The sequence below is a fragment of the Galeopterus variegatus genome, unplaced genomic scaffold (genome assembly GCF_000696425.1).
Source record: "Galeopterus variegatus unplaced genomic scaffold, G_variegatus-3.0.2 Scaffold2516, whole genome shotgun sequence".
Taxonomy (NCBI): Eukaryota; Metazoa; Chordata; class Mammalia; order Dermoptera; family Cynocephalidae; genus Galeopterus; species Galeopterus variegatus.
In genome coordinates, this window is record NW_007728627.1 from 279,941 (window position 1) to 291,655 (window position 11,715).

General features: G+C 38.9%; 1 protein-coding gene across 1 annotated transcript; it reads left to right on the forward strand.

The window, feature by feature from the left end:
* Positions 1-2,895: 2,895 nt before the first annotated feature.
* On the forward strand, positions 2,896-9,694 carry LOC103598142 (complex I assembly factor TIMMDC1, mitochondrial-like). Its single transcript, XM_008582089.1, has 4 exons — positions 2,896-3,246; positions 5,823-5,988; positions 8,996-9,084; positions 9,562-9,694. Exons 1-4 carry the CDS (start codon positions 3,053-3,055, stop codon positions 9,692-9,694), a joined length of 582 nt encoding a protein of 193 aa, XP_008580311.1. The 5' UTR covers positions 2,896-3,052.
* The last annotated feature ends 2,021 nt before the right edge of the window (positions 9,695-11,715 follow it).

The following is an 11,715-nucleotide window of genomic DNA, read 5'->3' on the forward strand; positions in this document are numbered from 1 at the left end:
GAGAATAATTTAGTTTATTTGAATGAAGTGGGATGTTTGGGTAACATTAATAATGCTTTTCCTTTATTTTGGAAGTATTATCTGTGTGATGTCAGTTTTCACTTTACTGTATCAGGTCAGATTCTCCTAGTTGTCAAGAACAAGAAACTGCCTCTAGCTAGTTTAAGCAACAGAACTTAGGGCATCTCACAGAATCTAAACAGGTTTCACAGAGGTTGGAAGGGAAGAAACAAGGGCACTCCAGGAATCTCAGCAAGAATTTTGGATTGTCTCTAAGAGTGCTGCTGTACTACAGTTCCAGAGACTGCCAGGCTCTCACAGTACAAAATTCCTAAGAGAAAAAAAAATTAATGGGCCTATTTGGATCAGTTCCAAAGGTTTCTCTACACTTCACCCCTAAACTGACTACAAAGACACACATACACAAAAACCTACCTTTATGTACATCTAAAGATGCCTTCTCAGAATAATCTTACTGCATCTAGAGGTAAGGTTGTGTGGGTGGGACAGAAGAGTATAATTACAAATTACTTGTTTAATATTTATCAAATACTTCTTGAGCATGTACTTGTGCACAAACAGTGGAAGATAAAAAGTTTACAGCGGGCTCCCTGACCTCAAAGAGCTTTGCAGTTGAGATGATAGAGTTGAGATGACAGGCATCGTAGGTGATTAAGGCAACATAAGTGCCGATTATTCGTGAAGATGATGTGGATTTGGAGTTTAGAAGAAGAAGAAATTTCCAACTGGAGCAGGTGGGAAACTTCGTGGAGTTAAAATTGAGTTACACTTTGAAGGATAAGTAAATGAAGTGGTCCTTGAAGTTCTCAAAATTTATTCTGTGTATGTGTGGAAACATGTCATATATTACATAACCAAAAGTAGTACATGTAGCAAGAGCAGTATTTTTTTTTTTTCTTTTGGCAGCTGGCTGGTACAGGGATCCAAACTCTTAACCTTGATGTTACAAGGCTGTGTTCTAACCAACCAAGCTAACTGGCCAGTCCTGGGCAGTATTTGTTGAAGCTGGCTTGGAAAGGGAACTTGCTGACCCCTGGTAGAAAGTTCACTATGGGGGAAGAAGCTATTAGGTTCTATAAGTAGAATTCAGCAACAAGAGCTGAAAGTAGGAGAATGGTGGTTCCAGACACACTGTAGTAACTGTACTGAAATCCTTCCCTGATGCACTCACTCTGCTGGCCAATCTGTGTCCTGGGGATAAGAGCGCTGTGTGTGAGACAGAGTGCTCCAACTAAACCCTACAACACCTTTTGCCTCAGACAGTGTTGCTCTGAGACCCTTCAAAAACAGCTGACACAGAGGAAGGAGAGTATTCCCTAGCGGTAAGAGAAGGCAAGCCTTGAGGGTTTGGGGAAGTATGAATGAGGGAGGGTGACAGTCTGAGAGAGCTGAGATGGAACAGCAGCAACAGTGAGCAGTACAGTAGCCAATGGGCTGGGAACTTTCTTGAAGTACTAGGTGGCAAAAGGAATCTTGGGGATCAGTCTCCAATTGCCAAAGGAGAAAGCAGCAATGGAGTTAGTGAAATTTGTTAATATGACCTCATTTGTATGTACAGGCTAGTGAATCCTGGGGTCATCTGAAGGGAAGCATTTAGATTTTTCTACATGCAGGCTAGGCAGGCTGCACAGCCATTTTCCTGGGCTTTCAGGCCTTGGGACCTTATCCTGGTTCCCACCTCTACCTAATGTGGAATAAGCAGCAACCTAGAGCCAGGAGTCAGGGGATCTGAATTCATTCAACGAATATTTACTGAACACCTACTACATGCCAGACACCCCATGCAAGGTCCTGGAGAATCAGAAATGATTATTTGTGGTCTGGCTTCAAGGTTAATCTACTGAGACAGATTGGCAAGTAGGAAATCATGATGCAATGTATTAAGTGCCATGATGGGTGCTGAATCTAATTTTGTTTCCGAAGCACCAGAGACATCTTCGTGGCACTATCACTAATTCAAATAATCACTCAGTCACTTTTCTGGGCCTTATTTATAGAATTTTCAGCTGTCAAATTCCAGAATTCTATTTCCTGTATCCTACTAAAGAGTGTAGCAATTTTGAATTACAATTAGAAAGGATTTAAGGAGGTTAAGTATGGATTAGCAAAGAGAATACAGGAATATGTTCAGTGACTAACAAGGATTTTATGAAATTATACAAACCAGTTTGAAAATATTTTAAGTGCGTGCATTTCAATGAAAATTATACCTCGAAGCGTATGTTAGCAGAGGCTGTAGTGACGGGAAATTACTGATGGACTATCAAACAATAAAACACTTGACAGAAATTCCAGAAATTCTGCCTTTGGGAAGCAGTAGGCAGATGAACTAAGGGGAGTGAAATCCACCTTGTGAAGAACTGCCAAAAGCTAACTCTTCAAAAGCGTTCTCAAAATATTAGCGTAGCTGGCACCAAGACCCATCCCCAACGCATCCGTCCTTTCGGAAACCTGATGGGTACGAATGAACCCCGCCCAACCTGGGAGACCTCGAGACGTGCCAGGGCGGGTGGGACTTGTTTTCGCGCAAATCGCCTTTCCCTTTTTCCGTTCTCCAGTGCATCCAACACTGAACTTTATTTACGTGGGATTTCTGGCATCTTAAATACGCTAAATTACTTCTGCGTGTGACCGCCTCAAGCTGAGAATAACCCGGCCTAGACCTCGCCTGCGTACCAAGCCAAAGCGAGGTTGCTTTCTCCCAACTCATTTCCGGGCCCGGGCCTGGAGCGGCCGCGGCCCCTCCCGCCCCCAACCGGAAGCGTTTTCAGCTAGGGCTCCGCCGTGGTGCGCTGTCGCCCCACCCCTTGGCCTTTGCCCTGGTAGGGGAGGGGCTTCCCGTCTCGTGTTTCCAAGGGACTACAAAGTGACACCCGTCACTGAGGGCAAGATTGTGGAGCGTTGTGACCGCAGATTAGTGCACGGATATTCACTCACTTGTGCAGTTAGCCTCACCTTCTTCCATGGCGCCTTCTTGCGGCCTGCGGTTCTGAGCGCCCACGTGTGTCTTCTCGCAGGTCGGGAGAGGGTCATGGAAGTGCCGCCGCTGGCGCCGCGGAGCCTCCTTTTCAGGGTACTGAGTCCTTTCCCCCGAGTCTTTGCGGCCGAAGCTGTGGCTGCCGATTCGGAGGTTCTTGCCGAGGATAAGAAGCTGCCTCCCTTCGTCCCCAAACCCCATTACCCGGAATCCGGATGGGACCGCCTGCTGGAGCTGTTTGTCAAAGAGTAAAAGAGCCTAGGGTCTGTGGGAGGTGGGAGGCGGGGGCCGCGAAGGAGGTATCCTGCAGCCAGGGACAGCCGCGACCCCAGGGGTGCTGTGGTTCATCTTCAAGTGATATTTGAGGTTGTAATATTTGTACTACAAGCTTAGAGCCTGACATTGACATTTGGTAGTTCTGTTGGTTTACAGGCAGCTTTTTAAATGGTAGGAGTCAGATTCACTGAAAGTCAGATCTTTTAGAGATATTTAGGGAATATAGTCTTAGCGCAATCAAGCCCTTAATTTTACGGATTAGAAGAGTTAAACCAAACTAGTTAGTGCCAGAATTGGCCCCGGAACCCATGTCTGCAGAAATCCATTTCAGTATTCTTTTTAGTATTTCAGTTTATGCCAAACATAGGTATTTCATGACCAGTAGCGTTCCCTCCCTCATCCCCCAGTGGTGGGACAGAGAGAGTTGTCCATTTTTTATTTTGCCAAATTAGGAATTAAAAATAGTAGCAACTGTTGTCTCATCATTTTGTAAAATGAAAGATATTAGCTAGATTTTAAAATAAGCAAGACAGTATTTCAGAATAAAGGATAACCCTTTAAATTAATTTTATCTAATAAAAGCTCAGGATATCTAATTCATTTATTAATTTATTTCTTCATTACTGGTGAAAAGTTTGTCCTTTCGTGAAGTAATTTACCATACTCACGTGTTATCAAGTGGTTAAGTTAAAAGTTGAGGGCCGGCCTGTGGCTCACTCGGTAGAGTGCGGTGCTGATAACACCAAGGCCACGGGTTCGGATCCTATATAGGGATGGCCGGTTTGCTCACTGGGTGAGCGTGGTGCTGACAACACCAAGCCAAGGGTTGAGATCCCCTTACCGGTCATCTTTTTAAAAAAAAAAAAAGTTGAAACGTTGCTGAGGTAGTTGAGGCAAGTGGGCTGGCAAACTTTTATTTAATTTCTTTGTTTAGTTTTCATCGTCTATTTTAAAGATAATGAGGCAGCTTTTCTCGGTTGTCCTTCCAGTATTTTAGGTATTTGTGAAAGATCGTATGTAGTGTATAACAGAAGAGGGTATTTTGATCAACTTTATAAACCACAGAATGTTGGAGCTGAAAGAAATTTGGAAGATTATGCAACTTTCGTGCTCCCCTCCATGTCTGGATGAGGAAACCAAGGTTCAGAGAGCTTGTGATCTGGCTGTAGTTCAGTTAGCAGGGAGTGACCACAACCCCATTGTTACTTGTAGCCTAGGTCCACTCCTCCACTGTGTCTGTTATTTTCTTCTCCACCATTCAATAGTTGTTTGGACCAACCGTATAACTTCTTAGAGCCCCTATTTCCAAATTGATAAAATGGAGATAAATATCACTTATATCATAAAATTATTCAAAGAGATAAAAAAGAGGCGAAGCATATACATCTCCTGGCTTGTTAAATCTTAAACTCTTTTACATTTTTTCTTTTCTGAGTTCTACCATAGACCAGTTTTTATGTGGATGTTGTTTGGGGTCTTATACACTATGAAAGATAAAATAATAAAGTTCAAATTATAACAGTTTTCCTATTGACATAACTAAGAATTACAGTTTTCTAAGATCTTGAACTTTCTTGTAGATGCAGGAACTGTAAAGACTCCCTCGTTCTTATTTCAGAAATGTTGTGATTATTGAAAATTAGATAAACACTTGTACAGTCTCTTAAGAAAGCAATTATGTAAGTAAGAAAACACTTAGTAGTTACCTAGAAAGCCATTATTTATAACAACTTAAAATTTAAAAACTTAGCTATTCCTTAGAGCAGTTTCAGGAGGACATCTTAGAACCTCCATTAGCAGTTCTAGTTTCTTATGTGTTTGAGTGTAATACATTGAATTAAACAGTAGTTTTTCCTTGTTGTTTTAGATTGGCCTTTGCTGCCGATAGTGAGCTTTCCCAATGCTTTGTATAGTACAGGCCTATATGAGTGTGTCATAAAAATTAAATAGTAAGATAGGGTTTTCATTTTTTTTTTTTTAATATCCATGTTTTCATTCTTTTGTACATTGCCATAAAATCTTAGGAGTTTGTGCGACTTCTAAAAGTCAGCTTAAAATTCAGAAAGAGAATTACTGGTCTCTACATCTAACTCACAACTTCTCCCTGTTTCCAGGGGTCTGGTGTAGTTGTAATGGTCATCAAATAAAAACACTTTGAAACATTTTTCTATTAGAGTATAATATGCATTTAGAAAAATGTACCTAAGTATACTTATCAATGAATTTTCACAAACTGAACATAGCTGTGTAACCAACACCTAGAGATTGTTACCAGCATCCAAGAAGCTCACTTTTGTGTCCCTTCCAGTCACTGCCTTCCCAAGAGTAACCACTGTTTTAATTTTTAACAGCATAGATTAGTTTTGTCTGAGATTTATATTACTTTTAATATAACTGCACTGTTTAATTCAGCAAAGGATTTTATCACTTCTCTCCATAATGAAAAATGTTGTGGTATTAGCATTTGGGGTAATTCTGATCATAGTGTCTTTTGGAGAGCAATATCCATAAACTAATCCCAAACAACATTGTCTTTTTGATGTTTTAGTGAACAGCAGAGAACTTCAAAGGAGCTTGACAATATCTGTAGGGCAGCAGTTTCAGCAGGCATCATTGGCTGGGTTTATGGGGGAATACCAGCTTTTATTCATGCTAAACAACGCTACATTGAACAGAGTCAAGCAGAGATTTATCATAACCGGTTTGATGCTGTGGTATGTACTGGTGATCTAAAGGTATCTGGGGGCACAGCGACTTAGCAATTCACTTTACACTTAATGATTCAGGTAGGTCTTGGGGTTCGGGGGATGGTGTTAGGATGTTAGAGAATCTAAATAACAATGGAAACAATGGTTCAGTTAGGTCTTGGTGTTGGGGGAGGGGTATAGGATGTCAGAGTAAAGAAATAAAGTCTATACTTAATAACAGTGGAAGTACTAATTGTCAGACCGCTTATCTTTACAACAGGCAAGTTTGGGATCACCGCTATGGCTCTTATTTCTGAAATACATTTCTAATCCTCTGAAAAATCATCAAGGTTCAGCTGTAACATATTTTCCTCATTCATAAAGCCTCCACGAGTACACTAGCTCACACTAAAATAATAACATTTATAACTTTACAGTTTATAGAGTGCTAACTCATTTGTTATATCATTATATAACTCATTATTTACATGAATTCTGTTGTATAGGTGAAGTAATTTAATTAAAGCTCAGAGAGTTTTTTTAACTTTCTTGTTTGAAATTTTGTCAGATTTAAAGCAAAGTTGCAAAAGCTTGGAGGGCTAGCTGGTTGCTCAGTTGGTTAGGGCATGGTGTTGTAACACCCAAGGTTAAGGGATCAGATCCCTGTACGGGCCAGCCTCCAAAAAAAAGGAAAAAAGATTTCCTGTATACCTTTCACACAGATTCTCCAAATGTTAATATTTTATCATGTTTCCTTTATTGTTATCTCTCTCTATAATATGTACTTTTTTTTTCTGAATTGCTATAGACATGAATACTTCAGTGTGTATTCTCTAAAAACGGACAGTCTTTTATATAGCTACAATTATAATTATCAAGATCAGAAAATAAACACTGATACAGTACTGATATCTGCAGACTTTCTGTAAATTTTGCTAGTTGTCCCACTAATATCATTTATCTAAAAAATGAATTAAAAACATACATTTTCTCATCCAGGATGTAATACTAGCTCCGATGTTGAATTTGCCTGTCATGCCGCTTTAGTCTCTTTTAGTCTGGAAGAGTTTCTGTGTCTGTCTTTGTCTTCCATGACCTTGACAGTTTTGAAGACTAAAGGCCATTTATTTTGTAGAATGTCCCTCAACTTGGATTTGTTTGATGGTTTGTCATGATTAGATTTAGCCTATGTTTTTAGCAGGAATACTCTAGAATTGATATTGTATCTTTTTGAGTACATTTTTTTTTCTTTTTTTCTTTTTTTTTCAGAAGCACATAATATGTATCCCTTCACTAGTGATGTTTTCTTTAGTTTCTTGGTTACTTTAGTTTTTTGGTTAAGTTGGCTGCTGCCAGGTTTATCCACTGTCGAATTACTATTTTTTTCCTTTTGTAATTTTATGGATACTTGTTAGTTCCTTTGAGATTATGTAAATATCTTATTTTTCATCAAATTTCTACCCTCTAGTTTTAGCATTCAATGATGATCCTTGCCTGAAACAGTTATTACTGTGGTGGTTGCCAAATGACCACTTTCTTGGTTTTTTGGCAGCTGGCTGGTTTGGGGATCTGAACTCTTGACCTTGGTGTTATCAACATCATGTTCTGACCAAAGTTTGGGGATCTGAACTCTTGACCTTGGTGTTATCAACATCATGTTCTGAGTTGACCAGCCAGCCCCCAAATAACCACTTTCTAAGTGCTATCACTTTTTCTACATTTATTGGTTAGTATTCTGCTCTAAGGAAGTATTTCTCCTCCCCATTTACTTATTTATTTATCCATTTATAATTTATATCAGTATGGACTCATGGATTCTTATTTTATTTTATAGGTTTATAATCCATTACTATTATTTATTTTGATACCCAAATTGACCTGGATTTGAACAATTGGATCCCTTTAAGCTAGAGCCTGTGTCCTTTTGATAAGTCCCTATCATTCTTTTAGCATGCCTTTGTTTTTTGGCACAGTAAACCGTTCTTGACTCATCTTTTACTTTTCCAGTACCAGCCCTGGAATTAGCTATTTCTCCAAGAAGCTCAAGTTTCTTTTAGTGGAGAATGGTATTTAGAATCCAACATCTGGGTGCTAGGTGTGTTTGTCACTACCTGGGTATCACTGCTTTTATCCCCTAGGCAGAATTAAGAGTGTGTGTTGTATGTGTGTGTGTACACACATCTGTATCAAGGTCTATCTACCTATTTAAGCCAAGAGTTTACACTGATACCTCTCAGAGAAGATTTTTTTTTTTTTCCTCTCAGTACTTCTCAGAGAAGTTTTGATTTGCCCAAGATCACATAGTAATTAAGGATCTGTTTGGGGATTCTCTCAGATTCTTTAAAACTCCAGACTTTACCTCATGATATTATACCAAACTTGTTCCATGGTGGTCTAGTGAAAATGGGCTGTGGAAACAGACAGTGTATCTTACAGTTCTGACTTTGTTCCTTTCTGGATGGGTGATATTGATTATAAACTTCCTCCTAAGCTTTAGTTAAAATTAAAACACCTTCCTGAAGAGAATGTTGTAAAGATTAAAGGAGGTAATATGTTAATACACTTTTTACATAGAGGGTGGTCAGTAAGTATTATTTTTTCTTTCTCTGTTCTTCTCTTGCAAATCTGTATTACTTTAATACTTGCCCTTTAATTTAGCATTTACTTAGATGTTGTTCTTTATGTTTTTCTTTTCCCCAAGATTTCTCGAATGTAAAAAGCATGTCTAATACTGGTTTTATGTCTGTCATGATGGTTGCCACATAGATTCTCAGTAGGTACTTCATTGATGGGTTACTAGGTTTACAGTGGCGATTCCTAGTTCCTCTTCCATCTCCTGATAGAATAGGATGTACATGGGACTTTTGCTTAAGCCTCAATACTTAAAGAATGATACTTCTAGAGATTTTCTATCGTTTCTATCTGTTTAGATATACATGAATAATCCATAGTTGACATTGCTCCACCATAGTTTTAGAATAAGGAGAGTATGAGGGACTCCTAGAACCTCACAGTTTTTTTTAATTAACTTTAGCAATGTGCACATCGTGCTGCCACACGAGGCTTCATTCGGTATGGCTGGCGCTGGAGTTGGAGAACTACAGTGTTTGTGACTGTATTCAAGTAAGTTCTCTGAATTGTGAGAGATGATCCTGATATTTTTTTTAGGAGTGCATCTTTTGAGCAAGTGGGATTATAAAAACTGAGCATCCACATGAAAGTGAATCATAATGCCTTTTTCTTCAGAACTTTTGTCTATCCATGTAAAAGGCATCCATGATGAAGGTCTACCAATTAGGATCAGAATAGATGCAAGGTTTCTAAGAAAGAGAAATTCTTCAAAAAAAACTTTTTGTGTTTCTAAGTGAATGTTTATTCCAGAGGTTTCATTGTTTTTTGCTTCATTCTTCAGCAGGAGAAACTTCACCTAGAAACCCCATAGGCATATTAGCAGTCAGGAATATATTGAAGGGGCCTAGAATGAGACTAGGGGTTGATACAGTAGGCCTTTCTAAACCTGTGACTTTAGTGAAAATAGCGGTCAGGATGGTAAATGGGTTATGCTTTGAACCTTATGTTTTCCTTCTCCTTTCCTCCCAGCTCAGTGCACACTGGTCTAAATGTGTACCGAAATGAAAATGCCCTGAGCCATTTTGTCATTGCAGGAGGTAAGACGTTTTTGTTCTTGTTTACATTGTTTAGTCTTCTCAAATACGGTTTAGGAAATGTGTGAGGACTTATAAATGACAACTACTGAACTCTTTGTGTGGCTTCCTGTCGCATCTCATTCAGCATTTATGCAGAATGTATTTTTGGGGAACACTGTGCTTGGCCCTTGGTGTCTTTAGTGAACAAAACAAAGTCCTTGCTTTCATTGAATTTTATTTTTTAAAATTTTATTTATTTTTTATTTTATCTTATTTTATTTTATTTTAAATTCTCAATGTACATTGTAGCAGATTTTTGTGTTCCTTTACCTGTTCCTCTTTCCCCCCTCTCTCTGTCCCCTCCCCCACCAACTACATCATATCTGTTCACTTGTCTTAAGTTGAAGGAATTGTTGTGATTGTTGTGTCTTTTTCTCCCACCCACCATTTATTTATTTGTTTATTTATTTATTTGTTTGTTTGTTTATTTTTAGCTCCCACTTATAAGTGAGAACATGTGGTATTTCTCTTTCTGTGCCTCACTGTTTCACTTAATTTTCTCTAAGACCATCCATGTTGTTGCAAATGGTAGTATTTCATTCTTTTTTATAGCAGAGTATTATTCCATTGTGTAGATATACCACAGTTTTCTTAACCACTCATCTGATGGTGGACATTTAGGCTGGTTCCAACTCTTGACTGTTGTAAATAGTGCTGTAGTAAACATGGGAGTACAGGTATCCCTTCGGCATGATGATTTCCATTCCTCTGGGTATATTCCCAGCAGTAGAATAGCTGAGTCATGTGGTAGATCTATCTGTAATTGTTTGAGGAAACTCCATACCATTTTCCATAAAGGCTGCACCATTTTGCAGTCCCACCAACAGTGTAAGAGAGTTCCTTTTTCTCCGCAACCTCACCAGCATTTATCATTCTCAGTCTTTTGGATGTTAGCCCATCTAACTGGAGTGAGATGGTATCTCAGTGTGGTTTCAATTTGCACTTCCCAAATGCTGAGTGTTGATGAGCACTTTTTCATGTCTGTTGGCCATTCGTGTATCCTCCTTTGAGAAATGCCTATTCAGCTCCTTTGGCTAGTTTTTAATTGGGTTATTTTTTTTTTTTTGCTGTGAAGTTGTTTGAGTTCCTTGTGTATTCTGGATATTAATCCTTTGTTAGATGTGTATTTTGCAAGTATTTTCTCTCTCTGTTGGTCGTCTTTTCACTCTGTTGGTTGTTTCTTTTGCTGAACAGAAGCTTTTTAGTTTGATATAATCCCATTTGTTTATTTTTCCTTTGGTTGCCTGTGCTTTTAGGGTCATATTCATGAAGTCTGTACCCACTGCTACTTCCCAGAGTGTTTCCCCTATGTTTTCTTTAAGGAGTTTTATTGTTTCTGGATGTATTTTTAATTCTTTAATCCATTTTGAGTTGATTTTGATATATGGTGAGAGGTATGGGTCTAGTTTCATTCTCCTGTGTATGGATATCCGGTTTTCCCAGCACCATTTGCTGAAGAGACATCTCTTCCCCAGTATGTAGACATGGCACCTTTGTCAAAGATCAGATGGCTGTAGGTGTATGGATTGATTTCTGGCACTCTATTTCTATTCGATTGATCTGTGTGTCTGTTTTTATGCCAGTACCATGTTGTTTTGGTCATTGTAGCTTTGTAGTATAGTTTAAAGTCAGGTAGCATTATGCCTCTAGCTTTATTTTTTTCCCTCAGGATTGTTATGGCTATTTGTGGTCTTTTGTTATTCCATATAAGTGTCTGGATAGTTTTTTCCATTTCTGAGAAAAATGTCATTGCAATTTTGAAGGGGATTGTATTGAGTCTCTACATTACTTTGGGTAATATGGACATTTTCACAATGTTAATTCTTCCAATCCAAGAGCATGGGATATCTTTTCATCTTCTTGTGTCCTCCTTAATTTCTCTGAACAGTGGTTTGTAGTTCTCTTCATAGTGATTTTTCATATCCTTGGCTAACTTTATTTCTAAGTATTTTATTTTTTTGGTGGCTATTGTCAATGAGCTAGCTGTCTTTGTTGGTTCCTCGCCACCGGGGACCAACAACACAGGGCGGGAAGGGACCCCGGACCA

What these genes read in the sequence shown, in the direction of transcription:
- LOC103598142 (XM_008582089.1), top strand. Translation starts at nt 3,053, where the DNA reads ATGGAAGTGCCGCCGCTGGCGCCGCGGAGCCTCCTTTTCAGGGTACTG. An exon ending in CTGGAGCTGTTTGTCAAAGA is followed by an intron (nt 3,247 to 5,822) that starts GTAAAAGAGCCT and finishes TTGATGTTTTAG; the next exon opens with TGAACAGCAGAGAACTTCAA. An exon ending in ATAACCGGTTTGATGCTGTG is followed by an intron (nt 5,989 to 8,995) that starts GTATGTACTGGT and finishes AATTAACTTTAG; the next exon opens with CAATGTGCACATCGTGCTGC.